This window comes from Equus przewalskii, chromosome 24 (genome assembly GCF_037783145.1).
Source record: "Equus przewalskii isolate Varuska chromosome 24, EquPr2, whole genome shotgun sequence".
Lineage (NCBI taxonomy): Eukaryota > Metazoa > Chordata > Mammalia > Perissodactyla > Equidae > Equus > Equus przewalskii.
Window position 1 is genome coordinate 29,213,206 of NC_091854.1, and position 18,030 is coordinate 29,231,235.

The 18,030-nt window shown below is 48.9% G+C and overlaps 2 protein-coding genes across 2 annotated transcripts in view; both read left to right on the forward strand.

The window, feature by feature from the left end:
* Window positions 1-13,067, forward strand: part of SLC35D1 (solute carrier family 35 member D1) — a 48,613-nt gene extending 35,546 nt beyond the window's left edge. The window contains exon 12 of the mRNA XM_070592236.1: window positions 12,751-13,067. Within this exon, the coding sequence (XP_070448337.1) occupies window positions 12,751-12,859 (109 nt within the window). The 3' untranslated portion in view covers window positions 12,860-13,067. The remainder of the gene's footprint in view (window positions 1-12,750) is intronic.
* A 268-nt stretch (window positions 13,068-13,335) lies between these two features.
* On the forward strand, window positions 13,336-17,869 carry LOC139079124 (uncharacterized). The gene has a single exon (XM_070592235.1). The coding sequence runs from the start codon at window positions 13,480-13,482 to the stop codon at window positions 14,590-14,592; it is 1,113 nt and encodes a 370-aa protein (XP_070448336.1). The 5' UTR covers window positions 13,336-13,479; the 3' UTR covers window positions 14,593-17,869.
* The last annotated feature ends 161 nt before the right edge of the window (window positions 17,870-18,030 follow it).

Below are 18,030 nucleotides of genomic sequence, written 5' to 3' on the forward strand. Positions count from 1 at the left end.
TGAGTTCCATGAGGGTCGTGATCTCTGCCTATATTGTCCACTGAAGTTTCCCCAGTTCCCAGAATGAATCCTGGTAGTTGCTTAATAAATAGGTGTGTAATGGATTCTATATGGATTGGTGAAAAAGCACTTGGAAACTACAGAACTCTCTCCTAGAATCTGGTGGTATCATCTTTTTAATTTTCAGCAAGTTATATAACCTCTCTGAGCTTTTATTTTTTCAAATGTAAGCAAATGATAATACCTATTCTACCTTCCTTATGGATCAATATGAGAATTTAATACTAATATTATTACTTGGTTAATAATTCATTGTTGCCCTTTCCCTGACATTTATTTGCCACTATTGTTGTTTGTCTTTTAGAGGAAAAATCATTTGTTGTTTGTGGGGCAGGAGTTGGTGGGAGGGTGGGTGTGTGGACCTGAGGACGGCATGCTCCAGGAGGAGGGTGAGTGGTGCATCTCAGCCCGGTTCCCAGCTGCGGTCCTGATGCTTGCCGTCCCGGCGACTTTGAGTGAGCTGTTTATCTTTCTGAGCTTCAGTTTCCTTGTGTGTTGCAGATGAAGATACCTTTCTCTTTAGAGCTGATAGAATGAAATAATCTAATGAATGGAAGGTGCCTGATTCACTGGTTGCTCTCTATGCTTAGTAAATGTCAGTTTCTTTCATTAACGTCTGTGAGTAAGGGCCAGGATAAGAGGAGCAGCACAGTGAACTAGTTCTGATCTGGACGTGGCCAGTAATCTGGATTAAATCTGGATTGAAGAATCATATGACACCGTGTAGACCTGACTCAGAGATGTCTTGATTTTCTGTTTGTCCCCTTCAGGTACCATTTTGGCTTCACCAGAATGGAGCAAAAGCTTCTGTTTGCATCTTCAGATCTCTGCAGTTCAAGTCTCTTATAAGATAACACAGTGGCTTAGAAGAAAGGTTAGGTATCTTTTCACATTGCAGGCTGTTTTAAAAACACTTCAGTGCCTGAGTATGTTGACTGTTAGAACTTAGGTCAGCCTGACATGTATCGAATCCAACATTTCGAGCATTCTCGCAGTGGAATTTCGTTTTGCGTCAGATAGTTCTGGCTAAACAGTACCATTTTGCTAGCAAGGTAGTTGATAATGATGTCATTGGTACTCTGTCCCTATGTAGTATTTTTAATAATTTGTAATTGCTGTCACGTTTTATTATAATCAATTTTACATGTCATATCTAATCCCTGTTTCGTTATAAGGTTAGGGAGAAGGAAGTGATGTACTTAGCCAGTCAGCATTCCAATTATTTGCCGAGTTGGGAGTAGAATCCAGGTGACCTTGTGTTCAAATACTCTTTCCATTACAGTGTGCTTTTCAGCTTTTGTAAAGTATATATTGTCTAATTTTTTTTTCACTTTTTCTCTTTAAAATGAAAATTATGGTTTTACTGTTTACTTTTTTTGACTTCCACTAGTTGGTAAGCAGACTCATAGGTTGTGGACATTACTTTTATTTTTTTTAGTGTAAAACCCAAACTTCGAGTGACTGATTACTAGATTTCACTTTGATTGGAAATGGTGTCAGTCCGTTCTTGGCTGACTGCACTTTGAAGGAAATCACTAATTGAACGGTATTCTTAAAGGATTCTGTGATTGAACCCAGATACGTCTCACTCCCTCCAACCTGCCCCGTGTCTGCTGTTTCCAGAAGAGTTTGAATAGCGCTCCTGGTCAGGTTCCAGTGCGGGAAGCCAGCGGTGTGCGCTGGTGGCTTCTCAGGCTCCATCCAGGTTTGATTCTGTGACCTGAGGAGGCTGTTTTCTGTAGGGCTCTCCTGGGAGCCTTGCTGCCCCAGCCCCGTTAAAGGCCTCTTCCATGGCCGGTTGTGAGTGCTCCTCAGGCCCACAGCAGCGGAGGGGACCCGGGGGGGCAGCGAAGGGTGGTGCGCGCGGGCGCGTGTGTCTCCGTCGGAGGCTGGGCTCGGGCCTGAGCAACGCAGCCTTTCCGGGCAGCGCTTTGTCACTCAGAGCTGCCCAGGCTAGACTCTGAGAATCTCTGCAACTCATCTTTGTCTGGGATTCTTTTTTTTCTTCTGTTTTTTAAAAAAATTAATATATGATTTAAATACAATAAAAGTCGCCCCTTTAAAAAACAATCCAGCCTTCTAAAAATCAATAAAGCAATTATAATTTTAAAAAAGTCCCACCTTTTTAGTGTACGGTTCTGCGAGTTTTGACAAATGCAGACAGTCATGTAACTACCGCTACCACGTTCAAGATATAAGACAGTGTATACCCTCTAACCTCCCCATGTGCCGTTGCACTGACCTCTCCCCTACCCTCAGCCCCTGGCAAGGATCTGTTTTCTGTCCATTTCGTGTCCAGAATGTCATACAGTGATACATAACTTATAGTTAGGTAGCTTTTGGTCTGACTTCTTTCACTTAACGTGGCATTTGAGATTCTGCCTTGTTCTATATATATCAATAGTCTGTACCTTTTCATTGCTGAGTATTATTCCATTAAGGATTTATCACATTTGTTTCTCCACTCACCAGCTGAAAAACATTTCGGAAGTTCCCAGTTTTAGCTGTTTTGTATTAGCTGCTAAAACATTTGCTTTGAAGTTTGTGTGTGAACATAAGTATTCATTTCCCTTGGGTAAATACCTCAGAGTGGAATTCCTGGGTTGTATGGTAAGTGTGTGTTTAACTTTATAAGAAATTGCCAAACTATTTTCAAAAGTGTGCGTAGCATTTTGAATAACCACCAGCCCTGTATGAGAGTTCCACTTGCTCCACATCCTGCCCTTGGTGTTGTCACTTTGTTTTTTAAATTCTAGCCATTCAAATAGATTTTAGTGGTATCTCATTGTGGTTTTAGTTTTCCTCGTGGTTAATGAGCATCTTTTCATGTGCTTATTTGCCATCTGTATATATTCTTTGGTAAAATGGCTCTTCAAATATTTTGCCCATTTTTTTTTTTTTAAGATTTATCTTTTTCCTTTTTCTCCCCAAAGCCCCCCAGTACATAGTTGTATATTCTTCGTTGTAGGTCCTTCTAGTTGTGGCATGTGGGACGCTGCCTCAGCATGGTCTGATGAGCAGTGCCATGTCTGCGCCCAGGATTCGAACCAACAAAACTCTGGGCCGCCTGCAGCGGAGCGCACGAACTTAACCACTCAGCCATGGGGCCAGCCCCTATTTTGCCCATTTTTTAAAAATTGGGTTATTTGTTTTCTTAATGAGTTTTGAGTGTTCTTTATATATTGTAGATACAAGTCCTTTATATGTTATGTGATTTGCAAGTATTATTTTCCAGTCTGTGGCCTGTCTTTTCATTTTCTTAACAGTCTCTTTTGAAAAGCAAATTTTTAAAATTGTAGTAAAGTCTAATTTATCAGTTTTTTCTTGTATGGGTTGTGCTTTCAGTGTTGGATCTAAGAAATCTTTGCCTAACCCAAAGTCACAAAGACTCTCTTCTATTTTCTTGTAGAAATTTTATAGTTTTGGGTTTAAAGTTAGTTATATAGCCTATGTGATGTGAGGTCTGCGTGAAGATTCTTTTTATTGTGAGTATGTTTTTTAATATAAATATCCAATTATTCCAGTACTTTTTGTCGAAAATACTATTCTTTGTTGAATTGACTAGTTCTTCATAACAGTCTTTGGAAGTTCTTTTATTATCAGTGTTTTATAAATGAGGGGGCCGAGGCTTCAAGAGGGTAAGTGGAGCACATCCTGGACATGTGCGATGAGCCTGTCTCAGTCCGCCAGGCACTGTGCTCTAGAGAGACACGATGCTTCCCTTGCATCTGCCAGCGTCACACAGCGAGTAAGTCATGTCGTGAGGACTGTAACGAGATGTATTGGACTCCAGAGTCCAAGTTCTCACCTCTTAATGCATTGTCATTCACTAAATGACTTGAATGATTATAATGTCGCCTAGTAAATCATATGTGTATCCAACGCCGCTTTAGATTTTCAGCTATTTGGGGCCAGAAATCACTTGTCTTATTTAAAGTTGTGTCAGTGTTTATCAGTGCCTGGCCCATAATAGGCATTCAGCTAGTAATAATAGTAGCAAAATACTAGCCAATGTTTTTTTGTGTACTTGCACTAGGCATTGTCCTAGGTTCTCCGTACTCCGTCTTTATGACAGCCCTATGAGGTAGATACTGTGAACATTCCGTTTCACAGAGGGGCTGAGAAACTGGCCCATGGTACCCAGCTGGTGAGTATCCAGTCTGTGATTTGCCCTCCCAGTCTTCTTTCGTAACCACAGTCTAGTGAATGGTGAAGAGATGACTGAGTTATTGTCTTTTCATGTCCTTTCGTGATATGTCATCACACTGGTACATACTCAAGCCAGCCTCCTTTTGTGTGACAAAAACCATTTGACTGTAGCTTCTGAGGCCAAAGCAGGGTCTGCACAGCTCCGGGATGGGGCAGGGTGCAGTGCAGCCCGGAGTCGAGCTCCAGAGCTTCCTGAGGCCCTGGGACCAGCTGACTCTGTCCAGCGCCTGAATGGACGGGTCCCTCACTTTGGACTCCTTTGCCTGTTTCCTTCGAAGTGCGTGTTGCTGCTTAGTTCCAGACTGCTTCTCTTCCTGCGTGGTTCCATCCTGGTAGACTCTCTTCTGGTTCCAGGCTTCTAAAGTAAGGACATAGCATTTCCTTGGCTCAGTGTCCTCTCGTTTGAAGTGAGAAAATGCCACGTTTTGATTTATCGGTTAGTTGCTGCTGATGGAACATCTCCTGGGCTATGTACAGAGTTTATTGTATTATATATAGCTGTTGTATAACTGGCATCTCACTGGAATAACTTGCACTTTTGAATAGGAAGTACAAAGATTAGCTAGGCCTTGGTGATACCATAATTCCTGACAGCAGAACACTGAACTGGAATATAGCAAAAAATCAAGGCTCCGTTGCTGACGCTGCCGCTCGTGAGCTGGAGTCATCTGTCTGATTCTGCCACTGCACCTCCCTGGTTCACCCTGACGCAGTCCTTTGGAAACTGCCCTGTGGCCAGCAGGTGTGAAGTTACTTTGCAGGAGACTTAAGACATTTGAAGGAGCTTCCTCCAGGTGTAGAAAACACATAAAATACACGATCCTTTTAGTTCTGATGGCAGTCCTCCACCCACATTTTAGGGATGTTTCAGAGGCTGGAAAGAAGCAGGAGTACACAGGTAGGGGAGAAAATGCGGGAAATGCTTGAGTGGTTTGAGCCCCAGGCTGAGGAGTAGGACTGAAGATGTCAAGAAAGCAAAGCAAGGGCTGTTTTTAAATATGTGAGAGATCCCCTCCTTTGCAAAAAACCAGACAGTAAGACTAGGTAGGAAACAGTTTCTAGGCTTGTATTCTTTTTTCCCCTTACTGTTCTCTAGTGCAGTCTTTAAAAAAACCCCTACCTGTTTGTCCTTGGAGCCTCACCAGAATCCTCATCTTTTTTTTTTTTTTTTTTAAAGATTTTATTTTTTCCTTTTTCTCCCCAAAGCCCCCCCGGTACATAGTTGTATATTCTTCGTTGTGGGTCCTTCTAGTTGTGGTATGTGGGACGCTGCCTCAGCGTGGTTTGATGAGCAGTGTCATGTCTGCGCCCAGGATTCGAACCGACGAAACACTGGGCCGCCTGCAGCGGAGCGCGCAAACTTAACCACTCGGCCACGGGGCCAGCCCCCAGAATCCTCATCTTAAAGCGAGCGTTTGCCTGACTCACGTCAGTTAACGAAGCAAAGAATATTCTTGTCGGCCCGTGAGTTCCAAAGAACATCAGAATGGGATTGGAGAGCCTTTTATTTTGTTCTGAATTTCCTCCTGGGTAAATTCCTAAAACTCCCATGCAGATGGACTGGTCCCCACGGCGGCCAGACTCCTGTGACTCGGGTCCCTCTGCAGTACATGTCCAGACCGGCACTTACCCTGGAACGTAAAGGACGTGCCCAGGGGTCCGGAAGGCAGCGGGTGGGCGTTAGTGTTCCTTCAGCACCTGGTGCCTGATGCCACCACCTTTACGCTGTTGCCTCAGGTAAGCATCCCGAAGTTCACACGATTGTGCAGTCGAGGCTCAGAGAGGTGGAATAACTTGCCCAAGGTCACACAGCTACCATACTGAGAAGCAGAGCTGAGATTCTGACCCTGATCTGACTCAGTCTTCCTCAGGGTGTAGCCGCTTGTGGGCGCAGGGGTAAGAGATTAACCTGCCCCTCTTTGTTTGAAGGTTCCCAGAGTCTCCTTGCTTACCTCCGGCCTTACCGCTGATTCGTGTGGAGGCTCCTGCCTCCCGTGGGGCAGGGGGAGAAGCAGAGCTGTTGAGCCCCTTCTGTACGCGTGTGCAAGGGAGGGAGTGCTTTGTGCCCTGAAGCCGCGGGCTAATTTTATCTTCAGGGAGTTTGTGATCCAGCTGTGAGGACTCATTTACTCATAACAAACGTGTGCTAGGGACCTGCGCGTGCTGAACACCGCCTCAGGCAGTGGGGATAGAGCTGCTCTCAAAACCGTTGCCCTTTCTGGCGTCCCCCTGGTGGGGGAGACAGAGGATGAGCGAAGGTAATTGAGGGAGGTGATTGCTGGTGACAAGTGTCAGCCGTGGTAATAGTAATGGAGAGAGTAGAGCAGGGAAGGGGGCTGGCAGCCTCGCGGGCTGGGGGTGCTCCCTGAGACCTAGAAATGGAGGGAACGAGCCACACTGATTTCTGGAGGGAAGAGGAAATGAAAAGGCACTGAAGTGGGAGTGTGCCTGATGTGTGCAAGTCACAAAGAGGAGGCCAGTGTGGCGGGAGTGGAGTGAGTGAAGCGAGATGGGCTGCAGAGGTAATGAGGCGGACGGGCAGACTGAGGACCACCGTTAATAGATAGGAAGATGTGGGTGGATTTTAAATAGAGGAATGATGTGATCTGGCAGTTTTATTTCATTTTATTTTTGGTGAGGAAGATTGGCCCTGAGTTAACATCTGTGCCAGTCTTCCTCTGTTTTGTATGTGGGACGTGACCACAGCATGGCTTGATGAACGGTGTGTAGGTCTGCACCCGGGATCCGAACCCATGAACCCCAGGCCGCCGAAGCAGTGTGTGCGCACTTAACCACCACGCCACTGGGTCAGCCCTGTGACTTAGTTTTAATCGGCTCACTCTGGCCACTGTGTTGAGATTAGATGAATAAGGAGAGAAAGTGTGAAATGATTATGTTAACAGCAGTGGCTTTCATTTATATAGGAATCATATGGCATTTATAATAACATTAGGCATTTATGTGGCATTAATAATAGCAGTGACGAGGCATTTTCTATACATTCTCTCCAAAGAGCTTTCAACAGCTGTTGTCACACAAGCATCGCAAGGTAGCTGTGCAGACTGGCTCTGGTAATAAAGGTGGTGGTTGTCTCAGGAACTGAATCACACAGAGATTTGCTGGGAGGTGTTCACTGAAGAAAGGGTCCTTAGGCTAGGCCTTGACCAGTAGGTGGGACTTGGAGAGGTGGGCGAGAAGGGTGGGTATCCAACCATGAGTGCTGTGGCAGCAGAAGCGTGGAGCTGGAAGTGCAGGTGGGAGGTGGGCAGCGGGTGCCCCAGGAGGGCGAGAGGAGGAGGTGTTGCACGAGGGTGACACTGGACAAGCAGACTGAGGCCACGTGTGGGAGGTCTCCTAGCAGAGGAAGAATGAGCGCCCAACCAGGAGACGCTCTGAGAGCTGCTGACAGGCCACAGGTGGTAGAGGTTAGGTCGAGGCTTGCTCACGCACAGACGGTAGAGGCCTGGTCGGGTTAACCAAAACCGGAAGGAAGGCCTCCGAGCTGAGGGCTCCTTGGCTTCTGGGGCCACGCGGAGTGGAGAAGCAGCTGACACCACCCCCTTCTTCCTGCGTTCGGCAGGACCAGCCCTGCTGTGCTTGGCGCCTCGACTTGCACCTCTGTTGCGTGTCTGCTGTGTGCTGATTAACCTTTGAAGTGATCGCTTGTCCTGTTAGGTAATTTGAGTATGTAACTTAGTTCAGTAGAATTTAATTCTCGCTTCAGTCCTGTACGAGTGGTGTTCTGCTCGCCGTTTCACAGATGAGAGAAGTAAGGCTCTGAGCGGTTGAGTAACTGCCTCCACGTCACAGACCTTTGTAGATGTCGGAGTACACAGTTATTTTGCTCCCTGCTGTGTCACCTCTGTGTTTCTCTCTGTTCAGGTTGGAAAGCTCCGGAAGGTGAGCAGTACAGAGGCAGTACAGCTGTGCTTTGTCTGGCTGGTGAGAAAGATGAGGAAGGACGCCCCAGCAGCTGCCCTCTGGGCGTAAGGGGGCGTCCCTCTCCACCGTCGCAAGGATGCACCTGGGGGCCCGGCTTCGGTTACTGGGCAGGAGCTGTGTCTGTTAGGAAACAGCAGTAGGAGTCAAACTGTCTTGGTCCCTAGATTTTGATGTGGATGGATGTGTTTTACATCTGGAATATAAAAGGCAGGGGCTGACCTAAGAGGCGAGCTACGTGCTAGACTGACGTGTCCGCTACGGGGGAGATGGAGGCAGCGGCCCCTGGGCTCCTCCTGCCTGGCCTGGCGCGGCGTCCTGAAGGCATCTGTAGCATTGTAGGACGGATATCTCATTGTCCAAGCCTGGTGAACGTGTCCGTGGCTGTCCATCTCGGGGACAGGTGGGTGGTGTTCTCATGGCCTCGGAAGCTCCGCATGGGGCAGGGCAGATGAAGAGGCGGGGCTCAGCACTCTGCAGGCAGCCGTCGGTCTCCTCACTGGGCCCTGTCTTTTCCTTCTCTCTGTCTCCTGGCTCTGTCTGCCACAGCAGGTCTCAGGGAGATAATAGTTGGTACCACTGTGATCTGAATATTAGGCAGATGGAGAATTGCTTGAGCTTTTTAAAAAATGAATCTTTAGGATGGTTGACTTTATAAGTACCAATTTCACAGTACCAGAAGTCGTCAAGTTTAATGTGAATATTTATGGAGTCAGTAGATTAATGAGAAGTTATTTGTTTGAAGTGGTAGAAGGTCCTGATTCAGAATCGCTTGGCAGTGATGTATAAAAATTCAGATGTAGGCCCTTCTCCCCAAGATCTGGGCTTTTCCCTTTTTTTCCTCCATCCTTCTCTTCCCCTCCTCCCAGTTTCCTTGAATTCTCAGAGCTGCTGGGAAGCAATTTATATTCCTTTCCAGCATTAACTCATCACTGCTTGGCACATCGTATCCCTGCTGGTGAATATCTGGTTCTCTTCAGGTGATTCAGGAATGGCCATTTCTGAAAACTTAAGTATTTGGTAATGATCAAGTGAGGAATAAGGATGAAATGAAAAATCTTGTATTATTGCCTCCTGTTGGAACTTGTGAGAATCTGAACAGTGTGTCGTCTTGGATCTCCAGAGTTGAGAGCAGCAGTCTCTGTGTTTTGGTCTGCCTCTGGTTATTTACACAGCCGTGTGGTGTCAGGTTGAGTCTGCGCCCGCTGCACCCTGCCTTTTGCTCACAGTGCCTCTGGCCTCTGCTCTGAGAGCCAGCACTGACGGCAGGGGAGGGAGTCAGGGTTTCCTGCTTGCTCACTGTGTGCCAGGGTTACGGCCTCGTTCTTCATGCGTCTTGTCTCATTTACTCCCCGAACAAACCTGGAGAGATAATATATTCTTGTTTTATTAATACAGAAATAGAATCTCAGAGAAATTAATGTTTGCCCAAGGGCGCAGAGCTAGCAGTATATTCAAGGTTTGAGCTGAGACCTAACTCGAGAATCCGTGTTTTTCTTGTTACAGTAACTACCCAGGGGTGTCAGGTCCAGGATCACCAGAGGGACCAAGCCGAGAGTGAACTCCAGGGCGGTCTTGGTCATCTTCTGTAGTCCCTGCTCCATTGTTTCTCTCCTGGTGAAATCAGCTTAATATGAGCATCAGGTTATCTTGACTGGAGACGTAAGAGAGCTCAGTGTTACCTGTTAGGTTGTCATGGGAGTCCGGGAAGCTAGAGGAGGGTCGGCCGAAAGAAGGAGCGGTCCTTGGCTGTGTTGTGGGGAGGGGGGCCCGAGGCGCGAGGAGAGTGGTGGTCCGTAGATGTACATGTGAACCTCACAGACTTCCCAGCCTCAGTCCCCCTCACTCAGGGGCCACAGCATGCCTTCTCCTCGGGTCCCGGCCCAGCGACGGGAGATCATCTACGTGATGCACCAGAAGAACAGGCAAAGTTTCCAGGAGAGTCAGAGCAAATTCTAAGGAAAAAAAGAGATGGGGAAAAGCTCTCAGACGAAGGATAAGATAGTCTCAGGAGCGCTGCGCAGGGCTGGCTCCGGAGGCTCCGTTCTTCTGTGGGCCATGACGGTGCTCAGGGCAGCAGGTCTTCACTGGGCTGCAGAGCTCCGGGCCTGCACATGCATGAGCGACTCTGAAGAGCTAAGACCTGGGGAAATTTCTAGGCCGAGGGGAGCAAGATGAGGACAGGTGCCCGCGATACCAAGTGGAGCGGGGGCCATAAGGGAGAAGCCGTTTCGGGGGGAAATCAGACTGACTGGGCTGGTTCTGCTCCGGCACTAGGATGCCTCGTGATCCTGAGCATGTTATCTGACGACTCTGGGACTCAGTTTCTCCACCTGTAGAAGGAGCACCTTGCAGGAGCACTGCAGTGGCTGGAGATGTATGTAAAATGCTCGGCACCTAGTAGACTTTAATAAATGGTCCCAATTTGATGTTAGTGCTGAGTGCCTGCTCTCGCTTCCTTATTTGTGGGAGCCAGCCCCCTCTCACCCCGCTGCAGGGTCTGCGGCTGGGATCCTGAAGCCCAGAGGAGAGTAGAACTGATTTCAGGTAAGCAGTGAGTTTGTGAGTCAAGTGGTTAGGCAGAAGGTGGAGGCCAAACCCGGGGCAGAGACGTCTGAAAGCAGAGCCCAGGCCCGGCCGCCGGCTGGAGACCAGGGAGTCACGGGTGGCAGGCTCAGTGGCAGAGCAGGTCACGGCCCCTGCTGCCCCCTAGTTTGGGGCTTGGGGCAGGAGGCTGTGTATCCCCCGTGAGTCCCTGTGGAGAAGAGACAAGAGAAACCACTGTCCCCAAAGAGTGAAGCCCCCTGGTGGTAGGTGTGGGGGACAAGTGAGCGGTCCAGAGGCTGAGGCCTCAGGTGATAGATCCCCCACTGTGAACGTGATCGTGGTCAGAGAAACCAGATCTCTGAATCTCCCAGGGTCTGCGTGTTCACTTACTGATTGTGATATTTTTCATTCTTATTAAAAATAACACTTTGTCTTGAATGACTATCTTTGAAAATGTAGAAAATGCAAATGAAAAAGTAATCACCTATACAGGCAGACCTCAGAGATATTGGGGGTTCGGTTCCAGACCACCACAATAAAGCGATTGTCACCATAAAATGAGTCACACGAAATTTTTGGTTTCCCACTGCGTATGAAAGTTACGTTTACAGTACACGGTAGTCTATTAAGTGTGTGGTAGCATTATGTCTAAAAAAGTGTCCATACCTTAATTAAAAAGCGCCAACCGTCGTCTGAGCCTTCAGAGTCGTACCTTTCTGCTGGGGGACGGCCCTGCCTCAGTGTTGAAGGCTGCTGACTGACCAGGGGCGGCTGCAGCGGTTTCCTAAAGTAAGACAGCGGTGAAGCCTTCCGTGACAAACGCCTCTTCCTTACTGTTCGTGGGTTCGCGGGAGTAGCGCGGCTTTCGACTTGCCTTCCTCACGAAGCTGAATCATTGCTAGCTTTCGATTCAAAGTGAGGCACATGCCACCCTTCCTTTCACTTGGACATTTAGGGGCCACTGTAGGGTTATTGATTCGCCTAATTTCAATATTGTAGTGTCTCGGGAACAGGGAGGCCCGAGGGGAGGGAGGGATACCGGAGCAGCTGTCGGGTGGAGAGCAGTGAGGACACACAGCGTTTATCGATGAAGTTTGCTGTCATGTGTGGGAACGGTTTGCGGTGCCCCAAACAATGAGAGCAATAATACCATAGATCCCTGATCACAGGTCACCCTAGCAAATAGAATAATAATGAAAAGGTTTGAAATATCGTGAAAATTATCAAAATGTGACACAGAGACACAAAGTAAGCAAATACTGTTGGAAAAATGACACCGATAGACTGGCCCAACACAGGGTTGCCACAAACCTTCAGTGTGTGAAAAGGCAGGGTCTGCAGCGTGCGCTGAGGCAAGGTGTGCCTGTAATCTTATGCCCAGTAGTCGCCGTTGGGATTCTTGTGTTCCTTCCGGGCTTTTTTCTGTTCTGATGCATATCGATGTGCATATTTGTGTTCATCTAAAGACAGTGGGGTTAGACAATATTCAAGGTTTTGTGAGATTAGTTTTTCATTAAGTTGTCGTTGCCTGTTTTCATTTTATACCATTTTAATGGATGCATAGTGTTCTAGTGTATGAATTTATATATTTCCCCACTGTGGGACGTTTACCCTTTATCTGATTTTCTGCTGTTATAAATTTTGTGGTAAACACTGTCGGTCAGTCTGGGAACATGTACACAATTCTTCCATGATGGAGATTGCTAGGTCAAAGGCTAAGCAGAATTCTAAGGTTTTGGATTTCAGTGAACTGTCTTGCAGGAAGGGTATGTGAAACTGGCACGCCTGCTGCAGGTGGGCACTCCTGCGTTCCCCAGGTCCCTCCACGGCAGTGACACCACGAGGAGGGAGTGTCTGTCTCTCTTCGGTGGATGAAGCGCCGTCCCTGTTTGACTGACGTGCTGCCGATTGTGGGGGCGGCTCCGGCTCGCACCCTGTCTCCCACACGTGTGCTGCTCCTGCCCTCCTCGCTGACGGTGGTTTTCTCTTTCGCAGCATTGCTGGGAGCCTGGTGTATTCCTACATCACTTTCTCCGAGGAGCAGCTGAGCAAACAGTCAGAGGCCGGCAGCAAGCTGGACGTCAAGGGGAAGGGAGCCGTGTGACCCAGGACTGCTTCAGCCGCGCAGGCCAAGCCTCTGATCAGCTCGGAACACTGGCACTTCTGAGGTGTCTGGATTGTGGAGAAAACACCATTCCTTTGCACTTGTACAATCTGAGGATTGATTGCTGCCTTTTAAAATTTTATGAGAAACTTATAATTGACTCTATTTTAAATATGCTGTTTGAATTAATTTATATCAGACTGGAAAATGTACTGGGCTTTTTAATTTATTTTTCTTCTGTGCCGACAGTGAGACATCAGTGTTTTGAAAATGTTTTATTCCATGGTTTGTCATTCCGGCATCCAGGGAGCTGCGCGCATAAAGTGCTCTGGCCAGAGCCGTCTCGTTCACGTCGCCGCGGCATCTGGGGCCAGTTTAGGCTGATTTCTGCTGGAAATGCAGCCAAGTATCTGAAATTTCTCTCCTTTAAATTTTATTTCTTAACGATTGCATTTTCTTCATGAGCATACCGTATGCATTCGCCACAGATGACCACCTTGGCACTAAAAAACATGTGGGGCTTTGAAGTGTCTTGGTTTCCGTGTTGGCTTCCCCGAGAACTCGCAGGATGAGCAGAGTGCATTCCTTGAAAAGGTGCCGTGCCTTCTCTGTTCTGTGGGATGGGGATGGTGAAGGCATGCAGGAGGGAGGCCTTTTCTCCCTCATTCCTCCAGCTGGTCCATCTGCTCAGCCAGTGTCCTGAGTGTGTACTGTGCGGGCGTGGTGCTGCGTGCAGACATTCTCATCTATTCATTCAGCCAGAGTGTCCTGAGTGTGTACTGTGCGGTCGTGGTGCTGCGTGCAGACATTCTCATCTATTCATTCAGCCAGAGTGTCCTGAGTGTGTACTGTGCGGGCGTGGTGCTGCGTGCAGACATTCTCATCTATTCATTCAGCCAGAGTGTCCTGAGTGTGTACTGTGCGGGCGTGGTGCTGCGTGCAGACATTCTCATCTATTCATTCAGCCAGAGTGTCCTGAGTGTGTTCTGTGCGGGCGTGGTGCTGCGTGCAGACGTTCTCATCTATTCATTCAGCCAGAGTGTCCTGAGTGTGTACTGTGCGGGCGTGGTGCTGCGTGCAGACATTCTCATCTATTCATTCAGCCAGAGTGTCCTGAGTGTGTACTGTGCGGGCGTGGTGCTGCGTGCAGACATTCTCATCTATTCATTCAGCCAGAGTGTCCTGAGTGTACTGTGCGGGCGTGGTGCTGGACCCTGGGTGCAGACATTCTCATCTATTCATTCAGCCAGAGTGTCCTGAGTGTGTACTGTGCGGGCGTGGTGCTGCGTGCAGACGTTCTCATCTATTCATTCAGCCAGAGTGTCCTGAGTGTGTACTGTGCGGGCGTGGTCCTGGACGCTGGGTGCAGACGTCCTCGGGGGAGTTGCGGATCTCACTACCACTGTGGTGAGAGGGTGACAGAGAACATAGTTGTCTTGGTCCATTCAGAGGGTAATGTGACTGAACAAGTCACAGAGGCTCGCCAGTTCTCGGGACAAGGGATCTGTGGAGGGGTTAGAAGCCGCTGCCCCCCGCCCCTGGGTGCGGGAAGCTCCTGCTGCGGCGGCCCGGCAGCTGCTGTGCGGAGCTGCATTCTGGCCGTGCAGCCCAGCCCCTGCGCCCTGAGTGAGCATGCGCCCCGGGGCCCTCCGCCTCCCCAGGCTTCCCTCCTCTGGCTGTGGTTCCTGCTCTTCCTCCTCTCTGGATCAGTAGGACTGGGGCTTAGTTTCTGAAGGCATTGGTGTGAGGGAAAGGCCGGTGGGTGTGTGGGTGTTGTCAGGGCGTGGTCCTCAGCAGTGGCAGTGTCGGAGCCGTCACCTTCCTTTCTCCTCACGTGGCATGAGCACCCCTCTCCCACCTACGTCCCATGTCTCTTGGCTCACTTAAGTAGACGTGCCAGCTTCTCTCAGACCCGTGCTGCATCCGAGGAGCGCAGCGTGAATGGGCAGTGCCTGCATGGCCTCTCTGGGTGGGGTGGGGAGTTAGTCGCAGTCCTGAGACTTGGCTCAGAGACATCTGGTGATGGGGACGAGTGTTCGCTCCGGCAAGGAGCGCAGTCAGTGTCCCAGAGGCTGGTACGTTTGCACCGTTGCCCACACTAGCTTCTGTTTGGTTGGATTTGAAATCCACTGGGCTCTGTTGACCTAAACAATTAGTATTTTGGTGCCTCAGCAGGAGACCTGGAAGGTGTTTTCTTTTTCTTTGTGAAGAAGAATTATATTGAGGTCATTTTCATGTTCATGTTTTTCTCTTATTTTGAAGCCTGGCCAGTGGTGCTGGGTCCCTAAAATTAGCCTCATGGCTGACTCCAAGTTACAAGCTCCGTGTAAGAGGTCCCCAGGCTCGCTTTGTCCAGTATCATCTGATCTGAGAAAAATCACACTTGGAGAAGAGGCTGTTTTGTGTAGGATGCTTCTTCCTGTGCCTGTTTCACCAGTGAGGAAAGCTCAGAGGAGGCAGTGACGCTGCTGCTTCCGCGGAGCCAGGCTCCATCGACAGCTGCCTTCCCCGAGGCCCGGGGAAGCGCGGAGGCCGGCTGAGTTGGTCCCTGGAGGTCCTGGGGCTTTTTGGACCTTCCGGGCCGGCCTCAGTTGAGAGGGGCGTCCGGCTCTGAACACCGGCCTCGGCCTGCCTTTGCCCGGGTCTGGCGGAAGGGCGCCGAGAGAGCCGTCTGAGCGCTTCTGTTCTTCCTGTCAGCCACGCGAAGCAGGGGCTCCGGCGGCAGAAGTAGTTGTGTTGTGGGGTCTCACTGTGAGAGGCCTTTGGGTGTGTTGAGAGGCTGGGACCCCGCGGGGGGTTGGACTGCTGCTTGGGGTCAGGTTCCCTTGAAGACCTGTCGTCTCCCCAGGTTCGGTTGAGAAAGGCTTGTCTAGGCAGCGCTTCACTAAATACGCATGAGCTCAGGGCCCTGAGCTCCACTGAGCTTTCTCACTGACCAGCAGTGGTGAGCAGCTCGCGGCTTCTGCCCCATCCGCCTGCTGAGTCCCGGATGCCCCTTCCACGGCCCCTGACGTTTCAGGATACGCGAAAGCAGCCGGGGAGGTTGGAGGTGGAATAGACCGGCCACCCACTTTTGGCGTCTGTTTTCAGTTATGTTCAGGCTTGGTTATAGTGCACTAGAGGTTTATGTGGTACGCCAGCATTGCCCAGAATGTCTGGATTTTGGCCCAAGTTGCTATCTTAGAGGATAAAAACTCTTTGAGCTATTAACTGCCTCCTGGGAGAAAAAGAGGCAGTATACGGTTAAATCCTTAATTTTCCCTGAGACAGATGAGCTGTGGTGGGAATTCTGAAAGCCAAATTTTATGACTGGTGGCGCCTCTTCTTGAGTTGGCAGACTTTGGCCAGTCTGCTTTTAGTCAGTGCCACGTTGATTTGAATAACGCTGGTTGCCCAGAGTCCACTTTGCCACCATGTCAGGTGCTTGTTACTTCCCTCATATGGCTGTTGACTTTGTGAGTCTATCATTTGTAGGATCCAACTCACACGTGGGTTAAAACAAAAAAGTACATTTGCAAGTTTTCTGTAGCCGCGTTGTATCAGGCATCCGTGGAAAGTCTGGGTCAGTGAAGCTGGGGTGCTCCTCCCGGGAAGAGTCGAGTTGCTGCCCTCACCACGTCTGCCCGCCTAGGCAGGACCTGGGATTTGGGCCCTGCCTTTGCTGTCGTTGTGGTGGCCTCACTCAGTGAGCGGAGATTACTGAGCGTCTGTTTCACGCTGGGCGTTGTGCGAAGCTCTGGGGACACTGGGCTGACCGGGCCGTGGTGTAGTTCTTTAGCCGGGGCCTGACTGAGGGAAAGCAGCAGGCAGAGGAGCCAGTAGTCTGCGGGTGAGAGCTGCCTGCAGTTGCAGGATCACAGAGGGGGCACCTACCTGCAGGCTGAGGCCCGCTGGGCTCCAAGAGCACGCTCCTAATGCACGCTGGGCTTCCAGCTCCGCGCCAAGTGCCCGGCTGCCAGGGTCTGTGGATAGCCTGGGTCCCTCCCTCTCCTGCACGCGTGCCCGCTTCCCCAGGACTGTGTAACGTGGGTTCCTCCCAGGAACAAGGCTGTAACTCGCTTTTCCCTCAGAGGGAACAATCCTAATATTCAGAATAAATGAGATAATGGTTGTGACACTATTCAGCACAATGCCTAAGACACATTAGGCACTCAGCAAATGTTGTTACTGTCATCATTTCACCGCAAGACTGTAGGCAAAACAAGATTCTTAATCTGTGCTCCCCACGTGCCAGAGGTCTGGGCGATGTGTGTATTTCTTGAAAAATGTGACCCTGTATCTCGTTGCCTCTGGAACGTCCAAGTTTCTGTTCATGGTCTTCCTTTCTAGAGAACCTACTGGATGTTACTGTGGCCACTGTGTGATTCAGCTGATTCCACCTGTTTTTAAAAAAGAACAGAATTACTCATATTTTGGTGGTAAATTTCAGAAAAGGAAGAGTTACTTCCTATCTTAAAGGAGAATAATCACACTTCAAGGATAGTGATTCAGTTCCAACCTTCCCCGTTTGTCCCCTTAGGGTGGCCCTGCGCAGCCGGCCGTTCCTCCGTCCCGCCTCGGAGCCGAGCACGCCGACCGCGCCGCCCCTGGTCCGGGCTGCCCTCCAGTGCTGGGGAACTTCCGGCACATCGCTGTTTTCACACCATCCTCTGGTTCTTACTGACAGGATGCCGCTCCATCCTGGTATGGTGGGTTTTTTTGAGCTTTCTTTTTTGAAAATACTTTTTAAAAAGGAATCTACTGGTTAGATTTATTGTCTCACAAAAATGTTTTTAGAGATTATTTTGTTCATAAATGTTTCTTTCTCATGCTGATGATCAACTGATTTTTGTCTACAAATGTTGGCCTATTATACTATTTTTTCAATATACATTCTATTTACCAAATGATCATTTTAGTGTTTTTAAAAGGTATTGAGAGGATCGAGATATGTAAATCAGGTGACATAAACATGAAAATTATGTGCCTAAATATTTTTGTAAAGGTGTGAAATAAATACTTTTTCCTGAACACATGTATTAAAATTCCTTTCTAAGTGCATACAAAGACAATCAAGGGCCGTAAGTGCCCACATTTAAGAGGATGGCCTCCAGTCCGTTGACTGAGACCCAGTAATAGAGAAAGTACTGTTTGCCATTGTGATATTTTGATTTATAATAAGAAATATATAT